We start from the raw sequence: 22,512 nt of genomic DNA on the forward strand, positions 1-22,512 counted from the left end.
GGAGAGAGAGATAGAGAGAGAGAGAGAGAGAGAGAGAGAGAGATAGAAACATCCATGATGAGAGAGAATCACTGAACAGCTGCCTCCTGCAAGCCCCCTACTGGGGACTGAGCCCACAACCCAGGCATGTGCCCTGACCGGAAATTGAACCCTGACCTTCTGGGTCATGGGTCACCCAATGCTCAACCACTGGGTCACACCGGCCGGGCTAAGGCACAGTTTCAAAAGAGCACGCCTTTTTATAGCCTCTGTTAATGGGAAACTACTTCCCATTAGGCTCCTCAATGGTTTGCTCATCCTATATAATAAAGAGGTAATATGCAAATTGACCCTCACGCCCTCGTGTCACAAGATAGCTGCCCCCACGTCATCATAAGATGCCGGCAGGGGAGGGCAGTTCAGGGCAACCAGGCCTGCAGGGGAGAGCAGTTGTGGGTGATTGGTCTGGCAGAGGAGCAGTTTTTTTTTTTTTTTTTTTTTTTTTTTTCCGATGCAAAAGCATAAGAGTCTTTATTCGAGCTAGCTCGGCTCCCCCACCTTGCCGACGCAGCAACAGGAAGCAGAGAGAGAGATAACTCTGTGTGGAGACCGGTTATATAGGGGGAGTTGGAGGAAGGGGAGGAGAAAGGACTGTGCTCTGCCGATTGGCCAGGCACAAGTCTGTGTCTTGTTCCTGGGTGTGGCTAGCAGAGGCTTAGACTTCCGGGAAGAAGCTCCTTGCCAAGCATGTGGCCAAGGTAAGATGGAGCACTTACCCTGGGGCAAGGTGGAGGGCGTAGCCCTTACCCTGGGGCAAGGTGGAGGGCCTAGCCCTCGCCCTTTCATTCCCCCCTTTGTCTTGGAACTTCCGGCTCAATCATGAGACGGACTGCTTTTCTATTCCACTGTTGCTAGAGGCCCGTACTGGGCATATCTTAACAAATGGTCCGGTGGAAGGGAAAGAAACCATTTTAGGTTTAACAACTTCTATTGAAATAGGATTTTTCTTCTTAAAATTCCTCCATGGCTATCAAAAAGCCAAATCAAGATTAATTTATCTACTGTCCTGATGTTTGCATAAACACAACAAGAATGGTAACTGACTACCTTCGCTGGAATCTCATGGTTGAATCTTAATGTGCCCCATAAGGCCAGGAAGCCGCGCCACCCAGCTGCCATCAGGCCCGCCTGCAGTATCTGCTGAGTTAGGTGAATCCCTCACCTGTAGCAACTCCACCTGAGCCCACACTCTAGGCTTTAAGCCCATCTCAGTAGCCCTCCTACTTGTTGCGGCCCAGAGTGTGTGGGGGTTCCGCAGGAACTCAGAGGCATCCCTACTGCTCCCCTTCTACTCTTACCAACCGCCAATAATGGTAGGGCATGGGCCTGACGCTCCAGCGCCAGCCATCTTCAGGGCTCCCAAGCAGGATATCAGGCTTTCTTCGTGGCATTTTTACTGGCTTCAAGTCTTTAGAGCTCAGACAGGGCTCTTTAAAACATGATACTCCAGTCAAAGTTTTCCATTAATAAAACCACTATTAGGTACCAGTCTTATTGAATCTATGCAAAGAAATGTCCTGATGTTAGCATTGCCAAATTTCGGAGGAATTACATAAGAAGAAAGACATACTGATCTACTCTAAGATTTTCTGACTTTCCTTGCCAATTCCTTTTCATGGAGTTATAACAAAACAGTAACTGTTGGCATTAAACTTTCTTTCTATGCATAACCATGCCTTAGACCTTCTATTCCAAACAGGCCTTTCCCAGCTTTCTACAGTTGAGGTTTGTACTACCCCTGACATGGGCATGGTTACACAGGCCTGCAAGACAATATACAGGCTGCCAACCATCAACTGTCTCTCAACAGAGACCAAAACCTGATGGGCACCCTTCCCTGCCCAGTTGGGCACCTGCCCTCTTGGCAGCCAGACACCCTCTACTCTTGGGGTTCACCCCACACAGTCCCCTTCCAGGACAGCCAACATACATTCAAACCTGCAAGAGTATCAAAGGTCAATATAACATATCAATACAATGAAACATAATATTGGCATCGTGGCCGCTTCAGGCAGCCAAATCCTACTAAAGTCTATTCTTGACCTTCCTATGAATTATCCTTGTCTCTATGGAGCCATGTCCATGAAGATGCAGGCATCATCTCAGTCTATTACACAGTATTTTGGGGGCTCCCGGTAGCAGGAGTGATCGCGAGCAATGTTACCAGCATCAGGCAGGTCGAGCATGCCGTAGCTTGAGCTTGAGCGGGTTGCGTTGATCTCGATCGACGCTCCATTTGGTGACGAAGTCTTCCCGGATCACAGATGGACCCAGGTCGAGACGCCGTCTACCTTGAGAGCGGTGGGGGTCGTCAGCACCACAGTGTAGGGACCCTTCCAACGTGGCTCGAGGGTCTCCTGGCGGTGCCTTCTGCTGTAGACCCAATCTCCTGGTCTGTGCTGATGAGGAGGAGTTGGGGTTGGGGCTGGTCTCGTACAGATTCTAGGGCCCGTTGCCTTCCTTTCACAGGCAGGGGGAAGGGCCCATGAAATCTCTGCCTTGAGGAACTGTGAGCCCCATCCTTAAATGTCCCAATCAGACTAGAAAAGCCACAAATACCTTTTAAATTTACCCCAGAATTCCAAAATCCCAACCCAGCACAGAATATCACATAGCAAATCAAAGTTCACAGCAAACAAACAGAGATGCTTACAAACATCAAATAAACATTTACACTTACACCTTTTCAGTGAACAAGTATTTTTACAGTCTTGGGCTCTTGAGCTGATAACAGGAACATCGCCCAAGTCCCCTGATGGGGGCCTGACAGGAACAGATGTGGGGGTCTTCCCTTTCCCACATCCCAGGACAGGATTCTTGACCTATGTCTCATTCAGATAGAAACGGTTTTCATCACAAACAAACAAACAAACAAATCCAAAACCAGAAACCAAGAAAACCAAGGCCAGAAGTACCCTCTGATGTTTCAGGGGTACCAAGGAAGGAGAAGTTAGGCAATGTCCAGCCCTTCTCACAATCCACCACCAGTGACCAGTTCCAGCTTACTGGCCTACCATCCATTCAAAATTTCTTTCCTCCCATCACACCAAAGCCATGCTTTTCAGTTAGTTAAAACTTTTAGCCTTAATTTTTAGGTGACACGTAAATAATTAACATTCCTCAGATTAACAATACATTCAAATTTAACAAGGATACATATTTAAGCAATAAGGACAGATCAATTTACAGAAGCAGAGACAGCATGCAATCCAAACCACAGCTGTGGGTAAACACATTAACTAGAGTCCTTGGGTAACCTAGGTTAAACTTAGGCATATCCTGGGTCTCCCAAACACTGAGTTGCAAGTTATCTGGAGCCCTCCCGACCCTGGGACAGCTGCACTGTCCCTCCCAGGCAAAGGAAAAATATGCCCTTGAATATCAGCATGAAACCACAGTCTTTATCTGACTTTAGAAATTGGATTACTGCTATCAGTCCCTTTTAAAGACTTTGACATAACCTTTGATTGTCCTTAGTTTAAGGAAAGCAGGGTTTTCTAGATTTAAAAGATCAGCTTAAAAATAAATCCTCGAGGCAAGCTTACTTCTGCCCCATAAAACTCCGCCTTAAAGCTTCACCCCTGACTAAATCAGAGGGAGGGGCCTTTGCTGTTTCAAGATGGGAGCCCCCAGCGGAGCAGCAAACCATGCGGCCAACATGGCAGCTGCCAAGTCATGCAGCCCAAAATGGTGGCTGTACCAATAAGCAAAGGCATTTAGTTACCACAATAACACAATTTTTCCCAATTCAATCCGAAATGATCAGTCTTGGGCTCCATCCTGCACATCTGCAAAGAGACTCTAGCTCAAAACTCTATCCAAAATCGGACAGTGCGCGCATTAGTTTTAAGCCAGCTTTTTTCTCTACATGTGCACAGAAATCCCAGACACATTTACTTGGGGAGGGGGTGACCTGTTTTCACAGATCCTCACTCAGATGCCCACCTGACCGAAGTCGTGGAGCCACACAAAGGAGGGGAGAGGGCAGGCCCCCTCCCTCCACACTCACACACTTTCACCAGACATTCACTCAGAGTTTAAACAATAACAACTTCCCAACTCCTGAGGGAGCTCTACAGCCTCCCCCAATCTCCTTGAAATGATCAATCACAATACCCAAAGGAGCAGTCTGAGTCTGTCCCATAACATCCATCCAGTAAGTCCACAGAAAACAGAAAAACACAGACACAGACAAACAGAGGGCCCCAAAGAACAGCCTTCCAACTCCATGGAAGCAACTAGACGATGGCCTTACGCCAAACCGGCGGGAGCGACCCGCCTCGTCTCAGATTCTCAGATTGAGGGGGTTCCTACAGACCTTCCAACTCCGCAGAAGCAAAACTACACCCCTCCAGATGGAGGGTCGAGGCGTCCCCCGACTCCTCCCGCCCTTGATCCCCCTGTGAGTCCACTTAGATCATTGAGGGCGATTACAGATTTCAGAAGTGAGCTCACACAGAACAGATACAGAACAAGTCCCTGAAAACTGCCTAGGAATGCTTCTCTTCTACCTTTTTTAAAAGATAGGCCAGATTCGAACCCTTAGCCAGTCCGAGTTTTGAAGGTGAGTACCATCTAGAAGCCATTCCTTCACATACAGGAAAAGTCCCTTAGAGATAACATATATCACACAGAACAGAACACACAACACACAGACACTTACCGCGGCCAGTCAGACTCTACAGATTGGGGGGGTCCCTCAATGGTTTTGGGGATCCCGGACAAGCCCCCAAATGTTATGCCCAGATTTCAGGATCCCCAAGAAACCACATCAGGGAGCCACCAGTCCGATGCAAAAGCATAAGAGTCTTTATTCGAGCTAGCTCGGCTCCCCCACCTTGCCGACGCAGCGACAGGAAGCAGAGAGAGCAGAGGAGCAGTTTTGTGTCAATCAGACTGACAGGGGATTAGTTAGGGGGTGATAAGGCCGACAGGGGCGTGGCTAGGGGTGATCAGGCAGGCAGGCAGGTGATTGGTTAGGAGCCAGCAGTCCCGGATTGTGAGAGGGATGTCCGACTCACTGCCAGTGGGTCCCAGATTGGAGAGGGTGCAGGCTGGGCTGAGGGACACCACCCCCCAGTGCATGAATTTCGTGCACTGGGCCACTAGTAATGTTTATAAAGCAGAAGAACAATGTCAAGCATCTCACTGACCATTTAAAGCAAAGCTCGCCGGCCCGTGCCAGCATCGTGATCCAAGAACATTCTCTCCATCGTTTCTTCTCTCTGCAGGAAAAAAATTTAAAAGGGGGGGGGGATGAAAGACCCAGTCCATTAGGCAGAACCCACCTCGGGCCCAGATGGGACCTGTGATAACACCACTTCTAGGTGCGTAACGAGGGTGAATCGAGGGAGCCTGAGATGCAGGGGCGGGGAGTGGGCATCCCCTCGCCGTCATGGATCCCAGACCACGGCCACGCTCAGGCCTGGCTGCGAGAAGCACCGCCCGCCACGCCCGTGAGGGTGGGTCGTGGCGCTTCATCAGCCTGGGCTGTCCCCGCACAGAAGAGGGGAACGAGACGAGCCCTCCAGCCCGGCCGGCGGGGCTCAGGGGTTGAGCGCCGACCTATGACCCAGGAGGTCACAGCTCAGTTCCCGGTTGGGGCACATGCCCGGGTTGCGGGCTCCATCCCCAGTGTGGGGCGTGCAGGAGGCAGCTGATCAGTGATTCTCTCTCATCATTGATGTCTCTCTGTCTCTGTCTCTCTCCAACTGTGAAATCAATAAAAATATATTTAAAAATATATATGTTTTTACTGCTTTTAGAGAGAGAAAGGGAGAGAGAGAGAGAGAGAGAGAGAGAGAAACATCAATCGGCTGCTTTCTGCTCGTCCCCTACTGGGGATCGAGCCCACAACCCGGGCATGTCCCCTGACCGGGACTCAAACCAGCAACTTCTCAGTGCTCGGATGATGCTCAGTCCACTGAGCCACACTGGCCAGGTCACCCAGGTAATTTTTATCAAGCCCCAGATTGCCACATCGTGAATTATAAATTTTTTAAAATATATATATTTTTGTAGATCTCAGAAAGGAATTTAGAGGGAGAGAGAGATAGAAACATCAATAATGAGAGAGAATCACTGATTGGCTGCCTCCTGCATGCCCTCTACTGGGGATCCAGCCCGCAGCCCGGGCATGTGCCCTTGGCCGGAACCGAACCCAGGACCCCTTAGCCTGCAGGCCAGCACTCTATCCACTGGGCCCCACCGGCCAGGGCAAAAATTTAAAGAAGAGAGAACAAAGCATATATGATATTTTTTATCAGCTCATTTATTTGATGGGTGTGTGATTTTTTTAACTGAAATTCTTTTTTTTTAAGAATTGAATTCTTTATTTGTGATATCCATAAACGTTGCTATTCTATATTTCTATTCAGGAAGGTAATTTTCTCCTATATCGTTGTTTTGTTTTTTTATAAACAACAACTTGAAATCCATTGCATGAAAGGGCTGCAAGTACACATTTGCTAACCAAGCAGAATACAGGTATGTTGCTTTACAACTTGCACTTATGATTCCAGGACACGCAGCTGGTTCGTTAGTTGTCATAGCAATTTGGGGCCATTGCCCAAGCTGTGCAGAGAAGTTTGCATGAGATTTGGACTCGTAGCTACATTCCTGTAAAGCCCACCTTAGTTGCAAGTAAATGTGTCACCAAGTCTGCACAGATTTTTGATGGCAAAACTTCTCAATCTGATGCAATTGTCCTTAACTCAAGTTTTAAAACAAATTGTTTTACCCATGTAATGCCATCCTGCCAGTAGATGGCGCTACAAAACACTGGGGAAGGATTTCCATGAGGCCAGCAGCTATAGGAAAAAAAAACACCGTTTAACCCTGCTCTGAAAATTCAAATAATGCATTTAGAAGGTAAAATATAAACCCTTATTGTAACCATTCATTACAGACAAACCAATAAGAGGGGTGAAACTAGACCATCTGAAAATTTTTAAACAGTTTCAGTGGTTCTCAACCTTCCTAATTGAACATAATGAGAGCATAGTGATTAATCACAGAAACAATATGTAATTATAGATGTGTTTTCCGATGGTCTTAGGCGACCCCTGTGAAAGGGTCGCGACCCACAGGTGAGAACCGCTGGTTTATATGGATGAAAACACATGCTTAACACAAAATATTTTAGAACTGCACAGTGCATACTTTGAAATAAATTCTCACAGAAAGAACTAACCAATCATGTCAAGATGATAAGCAAATCCTTCAAGTACAAGAGATGGACGCACAGAAATTTTAAAAGATTTTAAAAAGCCACATCCACCATTTCAAAAGTTTTGCCTGTAAAGCACTTGTTCTCAACCTTCCTAATGCCGCGACCCTTTCATACAGCTCCTCATGTTGCGGTGACCCCCAACCATACAATTATTTTCGTGGCTACTTCATCACTGTAATTTTGCTGCTGTTATGAATCGTCATGTAAATATCTGATATGCAGGATGTATTTTCATTGTTACAAATTGAACATCATTAAAGCATCGTGATTAATCACAAAAACAATATGTAATTATAGATGTATTGTCTTAGGCGACCCCTGCGAAAGGGTCATTCAACCCCCAGAGGGGTCGCGACCCACAGGTTGAGAACCGCTGCTGTAAAGGGATAAAATTCAGCACGTCACCAGCAGGGCAACAGAAAAAAATAAAAACCACAGGACCTTCTAAAAGTTTGTCTAAGTGCACATCCAAAGTAAGAATTAACACGAAAAATTTTCAACGAATATCCCTTAAAACCGTACGGAATGGATCCTAGAAAAAAAATGTTAGACACGTGCGGTCAAACACAATGATTTATTAAAACTAAAACGTAAAAAGGATTTTTGTACATATGCTTCCAGATTTCAGGCATGGCATCCAAGTAGACTTCATAGAAAACGCTGGAGCCAGGTACCAAGTCGTTACAACAAAGTAAACTAGCCCCCCACCCCAACCCCCACCCAGGTATTTTTAAAAATTTTTATTATTTTTATTTTTATTTTTTTAAAAATATATTTTATTGATTTTTTTTTACAGAGAGGAAGGGAGAGAGATAGAGTTAGAAACATCGATGAGAGAGAAACATCCATCAGCTGCCTCCTGTACACTCCCTACTGGGGATGTGCCCGCAACCAAGGTACATGCCCTTGACCGGAATCGAACCTGGGACCCTTCAGTCCTCGGGGCCGACGCTCTATCCACTGAGCCAAACCGGTCAGGGCCCCCACCCAGGTTTTGCTACAGAATTAGCAAGTTCACTCCCTCCCCCCACAAAAAAACACAAATTAAAACAAGACATTTTGCTAGCATAAAAACGACCAAGGTCCAAGTAATAATAAAAAAAATGAGAGTCCGCCCTGACCAGTTTGGCTCAGTGGATAGAGCGTCGGCCTGTGGACTGAAGGTTCCCGGGTTAGATTCCGGCCAAGGGCATGGACCTTGGTTGCGGGCACATCCCCAGTGGGGAGTGTGCAGGAGGCAGCTGATGGATGCTTCTCTCTCATCGATGTTTCTAACTCTCTATCCCTCTCCCTTCCTCTCTGTAAAAAATCAATAAAATATATATATTTTTAAAAAATAGAGTCCATCAATAACTAACACAAAAATGTGTACGTGGGCAGAGTACATCTTCGGAGGGAGAGAGGAGAGGTGGCAGGCAAATAGGGCAACACCCCTGAGGGCCAGCAGCCTTAGAAGCAGCCCCCCCACCCCCCCCACAATGGGGAAGGCGGTGGGAGGGAAAGGGACTCGGGGGTTGACCTGAGGGGGGTGAAAACAGCTACCCCTAAGGCAGCGGTTCTCAACCTGTGGGTCGCCTAAGACCGTCCTGTGTATCAGGTATTTACATGACGATTCATCACAGTAGCAACATGACAGTGATGAAGTAGCCACGAGAATAATGTTATGGCTGGGGGTCGCCACAGCATGAGGAGCTGTATGAAAGGGTCGCGGCATTAGGAAGGTTGAGAACCACTGCCATATAGGAACAAGGGCTTAGCAGTGGTCGGCAAACTGCGGCTCGCGAGCCACAGGCGGCTCTTTGGCCCCTTGAGTGTGGCTCTTCCAGAAAATACGGGCGCGCACGGACAGTGCAATTGAAACTTCGTGGCCCGTGCGCAGAAGTCGGTATTTTGCAGAAAAGCCGCACTCAAGGGGCCAAAGAGCCGCATGTGGCTCTCGAGCCGCAGTTTGCCGACCACTGGCTTAGGGTGTTTGGCAGGTGTGGATGGGTGGTCCAATGTATAGTCCACCTAAGGTGCCTGGTCAGGCCCTCGGGTATATGGGGCTGCAGGTGACTTCATACTCCGCCCACCAACTGGGGCAAGGACTCTTAGAGTTAGAAACACCGATGAGAGAGAAACATCCATCAGCTGCCTCCTGCACGCCCCCCACTGGGGATGTGCCCGCAAGCAAGGTACATGCCCTTGACCGGAACCGAACTTGGGACCTTTCAGTCTGCAGGCCGACGCTCTATCCACTAAGCCAACCGGTCAGGGCCTGAAATCAATTTCTTAAAGAAAAAATGCAGAGACCTGGTAACCCCGAGGCAGGTCCGTCAGGGTCCCACCACACGGTCCGTCAGGGTCCCAAATCCCTCCAAGGGGCCGCGCAGGCCCGACTCACGCGTCTGCACATTGAGGCCGCCGAGGAACAGCTCACACAACCGGGAACTCTCCATCTCCAAGGACCCCCTGCGAGCTCCAAGGTTTCTCCATCTCCGTTATCATGGCTGAGGCCTCTTCACAGATCGGGCCCAGCCTCTGCTGGAGCCCTTATCGCTGATCACCAACTGGGAAGGGAAGGAGGGAAGGGGAAGGGAGGGGAGAGATGGCTGCTAGAGGGCGAGCCGAGGAGACTGCAAGACAACCAAGGCCGCAGCTACCGCCCTGATGTTCTTTAGGAGGGTATCTATAATAATAAAAGCGTAATATGCTAATTAGACCAGATGTCCTTCCGGACATCCTTCTAGACGACCTTCTGGGCGAAGCCTGGGTTGCCGGGGAAGCCCGGGTCCCCGGTGCCAGAGGGAAGCCAGTGCCGGCAGCCGGGCCAAGGAAGGCCTCCTCTTGCACGAATTTCGTGCACCAGGCCTCTAGTCACTCATGGTATTGCCCATGTCTATACTGTGGGTCTATGTGAACCTGGTCATAAGCCCAGCACCTGAGCGCCCAGCAGAGGCTGGGAGTGTTCTGCACCATAGTGTTTCTGTGCTTGGGTTATCTGTATGTTTCTCTCTGAGTCTGGGCACCCCCACAATGGACAAGTGCATAGGCAATCTCTGGAGAGGCATTGTAGAGGCACCCTCCTCTACATCAATACGTTCCTCTTCCCCACCCCCAGGTGAGCCCCTTCTTCCCTTCCAGGTGTCTGGTGTCCTTCTGGAGGTCCCATCTCAGGTCTCAAGGATGGATTAAGCATGGGGTCAGTTCAGAGAATTCCAGACTGTGGGAAGGTGGGGAATTGAGGAAGACTCTGATGACAGACAGGAGATATAGAGTGTGGATTGGTAACATTTGTGAAGGACACTGGTCTTTGTGAAGAAGTTGGAGGATCCAGGATACTTGGAAAGGAATATGAGGATGAGTTCATGTGGGGGGAAGCTCAGGGGGAAGACTTCTGGGCTCCTAAGTCCCCACTGATAATGAGGAACTGGGCATCCCAGGAGAGGGGTGTCCCTTGCCATGTCAAAGCTAGGCTGACAACTAATAGAGGAAGGTGCCTGGGGCTTCATGGAGCGTCACTGTTGGGATTCTTGGCTCTGGTCATCTACTGGGTGTGCATGGCCCACCCAACTCTGGGGCCAGGAGGACGAATTAGGACCAGTGTAGAGAACCATCCAGGGACCCTTTAGCACAGGTTCATACACAGAACAAATGGAAAGCACAGGATCACCATTGATGTCAACGTCAGCATTTTTCACCATCATCCTCACTGGGAGCACTCACCAGGGCAATGCACAAGAAAGGAGACTTGGAAGCAGGTATTGACTGATGTTAGTTGAAAAGAACAGGGATGCTGGGATGCTTTCAGTCCTATACCCTTCCCAGTAAACACTCTTAACATGTGGGTCTTGACCTTGACCAGAGTAGGGGAATCCAGGCAGCCAGGGATGTTCCCAAAGTCACACTCAGAATTGGTGTTGAGGTTGCTGCCCATGGCATCTTACCAAACTCCATATTTGGATGTTCACTCCTTTGAATCTTGAAAGTGATGGTTTTGGGGCAGCTTGGGGACAAAATCCTGACTGACTACCAATCCCCACTCCTCTCCTTTGCCCTTGCACAGCCCAAAAGAGGTTGGCACCATATGGTCGCCTTAATGAGGCCCATCAAGTATACCAGGTTCTGCTGCGACTCCCTGAGGTTGGCTGCAGCGCTGTGATGTGCTTTGACCTAAGAAATGTGGTGGGAGTGAAGCCTGTCACCACTAACAGAAGACTGGAAGCACTGAGACTGGCCACCCCCTCTGTCCATCTCTGATAATGTCAACAGGTACCTGCATGGTGGCTCCTCCTTTATTCCAGTCCCAGGAGAACCAGAATGGACATGTGGTATGAACAAGAAAGATAACTTCTATATGCAAAGCCACTAAAGCTTTATGGGTGTAACATCTAGCCAATCCTAATGGTTATGAAGTAGCAACTCTACTCTCTAGGAGACCTTGGTATTAATCTCAGCCTAACATTAGAGGCCAGACCTTCGTGGTTGTAGACACATGGTTTTGACTTCTAGTCCTGCCTTTTATTGACTCTATCATCGGGTAATCCACATTCAGTCTCTGAGCCTGGATTTACTCTCTATGAGGCAGAGGTTTAAACCATTCAGGTTGACACATCACCTGGTTGCCTCCTGTACACATCCTAACCGGTGCCTGTGATGAACTCTGTAATGGAGGTACATACACTTGACCGGAGTCAACCTGCAACCCTTCAGTTGAATGGACAACACTCTATCCACTGAGCCAAACCAGGGAGGGCTAACATGTACACTTTTAAACATGCCCTTTTGATGTTTCCATTCATGCCTGCATTCCTGAAACCAAGTTCCTCCTGCCCTTCTCAGTGCTTCTTTCTTGGCAAATAATATAACTGATGCGAGGACCCATTCTGCCTTTGAAATAGCTTATTTGAAATCTATCCATATGAGGAAAACACTTATGAAAGCCCATGAATCCTATTCTAGCCTTCCATCATCTACCATGGTAGTTGTTCTTGTATCTATTTATCCGTAGGTACATGAGTGGGTTACTTAACGTAAAACACCCGATATGTCAGGATGTGCGCAGATAGCTCAGTGGGTCAGAGCATAATCTCAATAATGCCAAGACTGCAGGTTCCACCTCCAGTCAGGGCACATGCAAGAAAATGTATGACCCTGGCAGGCCCACCATAATCCACTGTAGGAAGTTACAGGAACAACAAATTAATGCTTCTATCTCTCCCTATGTCTCTCTCAAATCAATCAATATACATGTTTTATTCTCCCAGTCAGTCCACACACATGTGAACACCAGCACAGCTCAGGGACCCCATGGTGACATGCAGCCAGGGTACTCATGAGGGTTAACCATGCAATCACCCAGGGAACAGTGTGGGAGGTGCCCCTGATGTCAGTGTGGAGGGTGGCGAACCCACCCAGGGTGATGACATCTGTGCTCCCTGAGACTAAAACCTAAGGGGCCAGGTGTAGATCTGGGTCTTGACATTCCCCTTGAGGTCTCTGCACCCTCCAGCCAGGGCTTGAGACTGGGCTGTTTCAGAATTCATGTGGTTGAGGAGCTCAGATTCCTCTCAGCTGTCAAGGCTGGGAGCAGCAGTGGCAGCAGGGCAGGTTTGTATGGGCAGGAATAACCCTGGACAGTTGCCATGGAGAGTTGGTGTGGGACCGTGTGTGTGGACCTGAGGCCGCTGTATTCCCAGTTCAGGCTGGTGTCCGCTCTGTTCTTTGGGGCCATGGTTAGTGGGAAATGGAACGTAAGTTACCAGGGCATTCATGACCTGGGAGTTGGCATGTCCTTCAAGAAAATTTGAGACTCAGTCATACCCAAACTAGGCTGCTGTAATGAGGTGCTCCAGCCATTGACCTGCCCAGGGAGGGAGAGGAGCAGTCTCTGCAGAGGCTGATGCCCTGTCTGCCCAGCGTGATGTGCTGCAGGCTGCTGAGACTCAGGGTCCCCTTGTGGGATGCAAGTGTTTTGAAGTTTAGCCACTAAAATAATAGATATTTATCAATCTAAGGAAACAAAATGCTCCTCTCTTTTCCTTATTGGGTCAACATCCACCATGGCCTGTCCAGTGTCGCTTAATGGTAAGAGTGTCAGCCTACACACATGAAGAGGGGTGAATCAAATCCTTGGTCAAGGGCAAGTACCTCGGTTTCAGGTTTAATACCTGGGAACTATTGGGGGCTCATGCAGGTGGAATTCACACAGTTGATGTGTGTCTCTTACATCCAAGATATTCTCTCTCTCCCTTCCTCCCTTCTCCCATCCCTCCCTCCCTCTCTGTCTCCCCACCCCATCCCCACTCTTCCACTCTGAATAATAATCAATGGAAAAATATCCTCCTGTGAGGATTATGAAAAACAAAATAGAACCATCCACCACCGCTACCCTGACAAGGGGCCTCTGCCTGCACAGCCCACCCCTCCTTGTGCTCTCTTGCCTTTTCCTGGGATGTTCCCACTGTAGCTTGGACACGCTCTGTTTTCCCCAGGAGTTGGCAGAGAGGAGCCCCAGGCAAGGTCCTGGGAGGAACTTGGGTTCTGTGTCTCCCTGAGAGAAGCTGGCCAGGGCTCTTCTATCTCCACCCAGAGGTCTCTCCAGCCTGCTCCCCCACCCCCCCACCCCCCAGGCACCTGGCTCACTGCATCTGCAGCTACTTCTGTATTCAGGAGAAACCCATGATGCTTTGGGCCCACAACCCAGTTCACCTTTGGAAAGCCCTGCCTCTGGCCAGTACACTCACACTCCTGAAGTTTTGGTATTGTTTGAGTCTCTGTTTTTGCATCTTTGGGGTAATTTTCCATTTTGATTTTATTAAAAATAAAGCTGCCCCCTCCACACACACACACACACACACACACATATACAAACACACACACACACACACACACACACACACACAGCCAGTCCCAGAGGTAGCATGGATTCTCCAGGAAATGGTGCTGTGTTTTTAGTTACGAGAACATTTGGCTATACATTGGCAGAGAATGTAACCTAATGGTTTTGTGAACTGTGCTGGCCCCTCTGGGGTGTTCCCCTTAAGGTTGATGCTCAACAGGCAAGAACTCAAAACTAGAGGAAGGATAACCCTCTAACCCAGTGGTCGAAGAACTGTGGCTCTGTGGCTCTGTGGCCCCTTGAGTGTGGCTCTTCCATAAAATACCACGTATGGGCGCGCATGTACAGTGCGATTGAAACTTCGTGGCCCACAAGCAAAGTCTCCACAAATTCAAGAAGATTGAAATCATAAAAAGCATCTTCTCAGACCACGATGGCATAATGTTAGAAATAAACTACAATAAAAACAACCCAAAATACTCAAACACTTGGAAGCTGAATAGCATGTTATTAAATATTGATTGGGTTACCAATGACATCAAAGAAGAAATTAAAAACATCCTGGACACTAATGACAATGAAAACACAACAATCCAAAACCTCTGGGACACAATGAAAACAGTCCTGAGAGGGAAGTTTATAGCTCTACAGGCCTATCTCAAAAAACAAGAAAAAATGGTAGTTAATCATCTAACTCTACAACTCAAAGAATTAGAAAGAGAGCAACAAGAAAACCCCAGAGTGAGCAGAAGGAAGGAGATAATAAAGATTAGAGCAGAAATCAATGAAATAGAGACCAAAAAAACAATACAGAAAATCAATGAAACCAAGAGCTGGTTCTTTGAAAGGATAAACAAGATTGACAAACCCCTAGCCAGGCTCACCAAGAAGCAAAGAGAGAGGTCCCAAATAAACCAAATCAGAAATGATAGAGGTGAAATAACAACAGACCCCACAGAAATACAAATGATTGTTAAACAATACTACGGGCAACTCTACTCCAACAAACTAGACAACCTGGAGGAAATGGCAAATTCCTAGAAAAATACAACATTCCAAAACTCAATCAGGAAGAATCTAAAAATCTCAATAGGCCAATAACTATGGAAGAAATTGAAGCAGTTATCAAAAAGCTTCCAGCAAACAAAAGCCCAGGACCAGACGGCTTCTCAGGGGAGTTTTACCAAACTTTCAAGGAAGAACTAAAACCTATCCTCCTCAGATTACTACAAAAAGTTCAAGAGGGCCAAAACCGGTTTGGCTCAGTGGACAGAGCGTCGGCCTGCGGACTGAGGGGTCCCGGGTTCGATTCCGGTCAAGGGCATGTGCCTGGGTTGCGGGCACATCCCCAGTGGGAGGTGTGCAGGAGGCAGCTGGTCGATGTTTCTCTCTCATCGATGTTTCTGACTCTCTATCTCTCTCCTTTCCTCTCTGTAAAAAATCAATAAAAAATAAAAAAAAAAAGTTCAAGAGGAAGGAACACTTCCAAACACATTCTATGAAGCTAGCATCACCCTAATTCCAAAACCAGGTAAAGACAACACAATGAAAGAGAATTACAGGCCAATATCCCTCATGAACATAGATGCCAAAATCCTCAACAAAATCTTAGCAAATCGGATCCAGCAGTACATCAGAAGGATCATACACCATGACCAAGTAGGATTTATCCCAGGGATGCAAGGATGGTACAACATCCGTAAATCAATAAATGTGATACATCACATAAACAAATTGAAAGAAAGAAACCACATGGTCATATGAATTGATGCAGAAAAAGCATTCGACAAAATCCAACACCCATTTTTGATAAAAACTCTCAGAAAGGTGCGAATAGAAGGATCATACCTCAACATAATAAAAGCCATATATGACAGGCCCACAGCCAACATCATACTCAATGGACAAAAACTAACACCATTTCCCCTAAGAACAGGAACAAGACAGGGATGCCTACTCTCACCACTCCTGTTCAACATAGTACTGGAAGTATTAGCCATTGCAATTAGGCAAGAAGAAGAAATAAAAGGCACCCAAATTGGAAAAGAGGAAGTAAAACTGTCCTTATTTGCAGATGACATGATATTATACATACAAAACCCTAGAGACTCCATCAAAAAGCTACTAGACTTAATACATGAATTTGGCAATGTAGCAGGATACAAAATTAACCCCAAGAAATCTGAGGCATTTCTTTACACCAATAGTGAACTTTCAGAAAGAGAGATTAGAAAAACAATCCCATTTACCATCGCACCAAAAAAAATTAAGATACCTAGGAATAAACTTAACTAAAGAGGTTAAAGACCTCTCCTCAGAAAACTACAGGACGTTGAAAAAAGAGATAGAGGAAGACATAAACAGATGGAAGAACATACCATGTTCTTGGATTGGTAGAATCAACATCATTAAAATGTCCATACTACCCAAAGCAATCTATAAATTCAATGCACTTCCCATTAAAATACCAATGGCCTTCTTCAAAGATCTAGAACGAACTCTCCAAAAATTCATCTGGAATAAAAAAAGACCCCGAATAGCTGCAGCGATCCTGAGAAAGAACAAAGTAGGTGGGATCTCAATGCCAGATATCAAGCTGTATTACAAAGCCACTGTTCTCAAAACTGCGTGGTACTGGCACAAGAACAGACATATAGATCAGTGGAATAGAATAGAGAGTCCAGAAATTAGCCCGAACCAATATGCTCAATTAATTTTTGACAAAGGAGGCATGAACATACAATGAAGCCAAGATAGTCTCTTCAATAAATGGTGTTGGGAAAATTGGACAAAAAATGGAACTCCCATTTGACCCTGTGATCCCACTTCTAGGAATATATCCCAAGAAACCAGAAACACCAATCAGAAAGGATATATGCACCCCGATGTTCATAGCAGCACAATTCACCATAGCTAAGATCTGGAAACAGCCTAAGTGCCCATCAGTAGATGAATGGATTAGAAAACTTTGGTATATCTACACGATGGAATACTATGCTGCTGTTAAAAAGAAGGAACTCTTACCATTTGCAACAGCATGGATGGAACTGGAGAGCATTATGCTAAGTGAAACAAGCCAGTCAATGAAGGAAAAATACCACATGATCTCACTCTTTCATGGATAATTAAGACCATTACAAACTTTTGAACAATAACAGATACAGAGGCAGAGCTGCCTCAAACTGATTGTCAAACTGCAGTGGGAAGGCCAGGGAGGGTTGGGGGACTGGAGGGAGGGGAGTAAGAGATCAACCGAAGGACTTGTATGCATCCATATAACCATAACTAATGGACATAAGACACTGGGGGGTAAGGGAGGGCAGGGGCTTCTTAAGGGAGGGGGGGAAAAAGGACACATATGTAATACCCTTTGTAATACTTTTAGCGAAAAAAAAAAAAAAAAAAAAAAGAAAGAAACTTCGTGGCCCATGCGCAGAAGTCGGCATTTTGAGTCTAACCAATCCCAGGCTGTGACTTTAGTAACCAGTCAGCACTCCTGTTGGTTCTGATGGCATAGACTACACTGCTTGCCAATATTTCCTGCCCCTGAGGCAAGGCTGTTGCCCCAACATATGAGAACCGACATGCGACAAACGGCTCTTTTCTAATGTGTTCTCTTTGGTGAGCTCTGATGTACATATAAATCTGTGAAATCATGCCAAACCGGTTTGGCTCAGTGGATAGAGCATCGGCCTGCGGACTCAAGGGTCCCAGGTTCGATTCCGGTCAAGGGCATGTACCTTCGTTGCGGGCACATCCCCAGTGGGGGGCGTGCAGGAGGCAGCTGATCGATCTCTCTCATCGATGTTTCTAACTCTCTATCCCTCTCCCTTCTTCTCTGTAAAAAATCAATAAAATATATTTTAAAAAAAAATCTGTGAAATCATCACACATGAGAGAAACTTATCTCTGATATACACAGTGGAGCAAAAATAGATTTAAAATTTTGAGCACCCAAAACACAGAGTTTATTCTTTTCAAAAGTATTTTAAACATCACTTTCATCGTTTCTTTTAGGGAAATGGAAGGGAGGGTGAATGAGAGAGAAACATCTAAATGAAGAGATACATTAATCAGCTGCCTCCTGCTGTCCCCTCCTGGAGTTTGAGGAGGGCATGTGCCCTGACCTGTTCCAGTCACCTTTTAGTGTGGGGGATGGTGCCCAACCAATTGAGCAACACTGGCCAGGGCAGAGTAAATTTTTGTATTATTATTTGTTAATTATGGTATTAATTTATATACCAACAACTGTATATCTTCTTTTGGCTCACCCTATATTTACCTCCTGCCCTTTTATAACACCTCTCTCTCTCTCTCTCTCTCTCTCTCTCTCTCTCACTCTCTCTCCTTCCCCCCTCCCCCAGTCCTCCATCCAGGCATTGATTTTTCTTCCATTACAACACATCAGTTCTTATTTTTTATAGTATTATAGGCACTATGATGTGTGTGCTCTTTAACAAATATTGGTTTCCTCCATGCCGCACAGTTATTTTGAGATTCAACACAAACACTTATGTGAATAGTTATTTTGTTTATTGCTGAGTAGTATTGTGATCTGTGAGTCACCACTTTAACTAATGATCTGTCTGTGATTTTGTTCATTTCCAGGGCTGGGATAATATAAATAAATCTTCTGGGAATATTTGCATTCACTTCTTTATATAGATATATGTTTTACTGATCACAATGTGGTAGTGTAGGTGAATGTATTACATTGTAAGATATGTGGGACTGTGATCTAAAATGGTCATGCCCTTTGCCTTCCCATCCACCCACATTAATAAAAATTCCACTTTTTCTGCAACCCTGCCAGCACATCCAATGGTTAATCTTTTTAAATACTAACCCCATAAATGAGTATAGTATCAACTCCCTTTCTTTTTACTTCTATTTACTGAAGATTTTTTATGGTGAGCATTTTTTTCATACATTTGTTTACACTATCTCTATCACATTTGTTAACATGTCTGCTCAGAATCTTTTACCAATTGTTTAAGTGAATTTATTACCTTTAGAGCATAATGCCAGGAAAAATAATCCAGTCAGAGAAAGCTAAGTATCACATGATCTCACTCATGAGTGGAATGTAATGAACAACATAAATTGATGAATAAAAACAGATCAGGAGACAGACAAGATGCAAGCAGACCTTCAAACCTCAGAGTGAAGGTAGGAGAGGGTGGCTGGGGGGTGGGAGAGTTAAGAGATCAACCAAAGAAGTTGTATGCATCCCAAACTCCTAAGATGGAGCCGCAAACTTGGGCATGTGCCTCGACCTGAAATCAAACCCGTGATGTATTGCTTCATGGGTACACACCCCACCACTGAGCAACACTGGCTGTGCACACTATCCTTTTGTTATTGTTGTTGACTGTGTTACAGATGTCCCCAAATTTCCCCTACACCCCTTACCTTTTTCCTCCCTCTCCCCTGCCCCCACCTCTTCTAGGCCCTCACCACATTATTGTCTATGTCCATGGGTTATGCATATATGTATATACATTATTGAATTTATTTTCATTGATTTTAGGGAGTCAAAGGGAGAGGGAGAGATAAAAACATCAATGATGAGAGAGAATCACTGATTAACTGCTTCCTGCAAAAATCCACCCTCACACTGGGAATTGAGCCTGCAACCCATGAATGTGCCCTGACTAGGAAAAGAACCATGAGTTCCGGTTTCATAGGTCAATGCTCAAACATTGCGACACACCAGCTGGGCTTCATTATTTAAAATTTTTAAAAATACGTGTATTTTTTTTCCTGTTGATACTATTACGAATGTCTCCAATTTCCCCCCTGTGTATATATTCTTGGTGGATCTCTTCCAGTCCTCCCCACCCCGCTTTTCCTGGGAGATCTGTCAGTCTGCTGCAGTTAGCCAGGCCTCTGGGCCCCTCTACTCCCTCCCCAGGCATCTCTTACTGGGCCACATCACCTTTTTAAAAAAACATATTTTATTGATTTTATACAGAGAGGAAGGGAGAGAGTTAGAAAAATCGATGAGAGAGAAACAAAGATCAGCCGAGTCCTGCACATCTCCCACAGGGAATGTGACCGCAACCAAGACACATGCCCTGGACCGGAATCGAACCCTCGACCCTTCAATCCGCAGGCCGACGCTCTATCCACTGAGCCAAACCGGTTTCGGCCTTGTCACCCTTATTCACCTGAGCCATTGGCTGGGATGCTAGCCCTGCCCTGAGAGGTCGAGAAAACTACATTACCCAGAAGGAACTGCACCCTTGTGGGCGGTGCTCAAGGGCATTTCCGTGTCTGCGCATCCGGTTAGGGCGGGACTTCCGCCTTCCTCCTCGCGGTGGCCATTTTAAATTTTTAGGTCTTTTTTCACAGACTCCCATGCTTCAGGGCGCTGGTCGTGAGGAGGAGGAGGCCTGGGAGGCAGCGTGTCTGCCGTGCGGGGTGTGTCTGAGGCTCCTTGAGCCCAACAGCCCGAGATTGGGGTCCCCGTGCCTCCCGGACTCCTCTCTGCGCACAGAGTCCCCGCAGCCGGACCCCATTTCACCCTCCAGCCTTGGGGACCGGCCTCTCAGGTCCCGCCGCCCAGGTCCCCGCGCTCAGAATGGTGAGTCCCTCGTGGGTGACACATGGCTGATGGGGGAAGAGGGGGAAAGGCCGCAGGGCCGCCTTGTGAGGACGTGATGGTGCGACTGCGCAGGGAGGACTCGGAACCCGGGCCTGTTGTGGGTGTAAACTTGCAGCCGTGGGCAAACTACGGCCCGCGGGCCGGATCCGGCCGGTTTGAAATGAATAAAACTAAAAAAAAAAAAAAACAAAAAAAACAAAAAACCATACCCTTTTATGTAATGATGTTTACTTTGAATTTATATTAGTTCACCCACACACTCCATCCATGCTTTTGTCCCGGCCTCCGGTCCAGTTTAAGAACCCACTGTGGCCCTCAAGTCAAAGGTTTGCCCGCCCCGGCCGAAGCCCTGACTCCAAAGGCCAGGACTAGGGCTTCATGACGTGGACCTGGTTTGTGGCAACCAGTGTAATGAGTGCGAGGTCCTCCAGACACAGGTGTGCTAGGGTGAGGGACTGCGCCATGGAAGGGTTACAGAATGTTCTGGGAGGGGGGACTGACGTATGGAGAAGGATTGTGTTACCAGGATATGAGGATTGTGTATGTGCTGGGAGGAGGGACTGATGAATGGAGGGGAGTTGCAGAGTTAGGAACCATGGAAGAAAAATTGCTAGATTGTCTTAGGCCAGCCAGGTGTGACTCTGTTTACCCCCCCTTTGTGCTTATGAACTTTCTGTGAGCTTCTAAGGTAACACTGTTTTGTTATAAAAATCATAATGCACACTTGCTCTTTGCCACATGCCGCGAGGCTTCCCAGAGGGGGAAGGTACGGGCTGTGGTCAGCTGGCCAGCTTAATAAACGGCTTTCAAATTTAAATTCTGAGTCGGTGGTCTATCTCGTTGAGCCAACCCATAACACAGGGTCCAGAATGTGCGGAGGCTGGGAGTGAGGAGTGAGCTGAATCAGGAACCTGCAGTCCTATTTTTTAAAGTACAGCTATATTTTTATTGATATTAGATGTAGAAAGGAAGGGAGAGGGAGAGAGAGAAACAGGGATGAGCAAGAAGCAAGGATTGGTTGCCACCTGCACAACCCCTACTGTGGATCCAGCCCACGACCGAGGCATGTGACCTCACCAGTGCGTGGGTCTATGCTCAACCAACTGAGACACATCAGCCAGGACTGTAGATCACTTTCATACAGGGAATCATGGTCAATTGGTCATGGTAGTAATAGCTCAGAAGTGACAGCGTGAACCTGAGGACTGGCTTTCTTTTACTTTTAAAAAAAATTTCTTTATTGATGAAGTTATTACATACGTGTCCTTATCTCCCCATTTACCCCCCACCCTCACACTCATGCCTTCACCCCCCTATTGTCTGTGTCCATTGGTTAAGCTTATATGCATGCATACAAGTCCTTTGGTTGATCTCTCCCCCTTAACCCCACCCTCCCTTACTTTCCCCCTGAGGTTTGATGGTCTGATCGATGCTTCCCTGTCTCTGGATCTAAACTTTTTATTTTGATGTCGTCCCATTTGTATATTTTCTTTTTAGTTTCCATTGCCCTAGGAGCTGTATCGGTGAAGTTATTGCGTCGGCATAGGTCTGTTTTTGTTCCTCAGTTTATGTTGGTCATTATATTACATGAATGAGTGAGATCATGTGCTAGTTATCTTTCTCTGACTGGCTTATTTCACTTTAGCACAATGCTCTCCAGTTCCATCCATGCTGTTGCAAATGGTAAGAATTCCTTCTCTTTTACCACAGCGTAGTATTCCATTGTGTAGATGTACCACAGTTTTCTAATCCACTCATCCGCTGAGGGGCACTTAGGCTGTTTCCAAATTTTAGCTATGGTGAATTGTGCTGCTA

General features: G+C 46.7%; 1 protein-coding gene across 2 annotated transcripts in view; it reads left to right on the top strand.

The window, feature by feature from the left end:
* The window catches only part of LOC138998495 (zinc finger protein 665-like), a 65,103-nt gene that overhangs the window by 29,444 nt on the left and 13,147 nt on the right, over nt 1–22,512 (top strand). Inside the window, exon 1 of one of the 2 annotated variants that reach the window (XM_070400628.1) lies at nt 20,455–20,676. The exons of the other annotated variant lie outside the window; for it this stretch is intronic. Coding sequence (XP_070256729.1) covers nt 20,674–20,676 — 3 coding nt within the window. The 5' untranslated portion in view covers nt 20,455–20,673. Of the gene's footprint in view, nt 1–20,454; nt 20,677–22,512 lie in introns of those variants that run through there. 2 annotated transcript variants of the gene reach the window in all.

Source organism: Myotis yumanensis, unplaced genomic scaffold (assembly GCF_028538775.1).
Source record: "Myotis yumanensis isolate MYYU_CA2020_CCGP unplaced genomic scaffold, mMyoYum1.0.hap1 SCAF_20, whole genome shotgun sequence".
Classification (NCBI taxonomy): Eukaryota; Metazoa; Chordata; class Mammalia; order Chiroptera; family Vespertilionidae; genus Myotis; species Myotis yumanensis.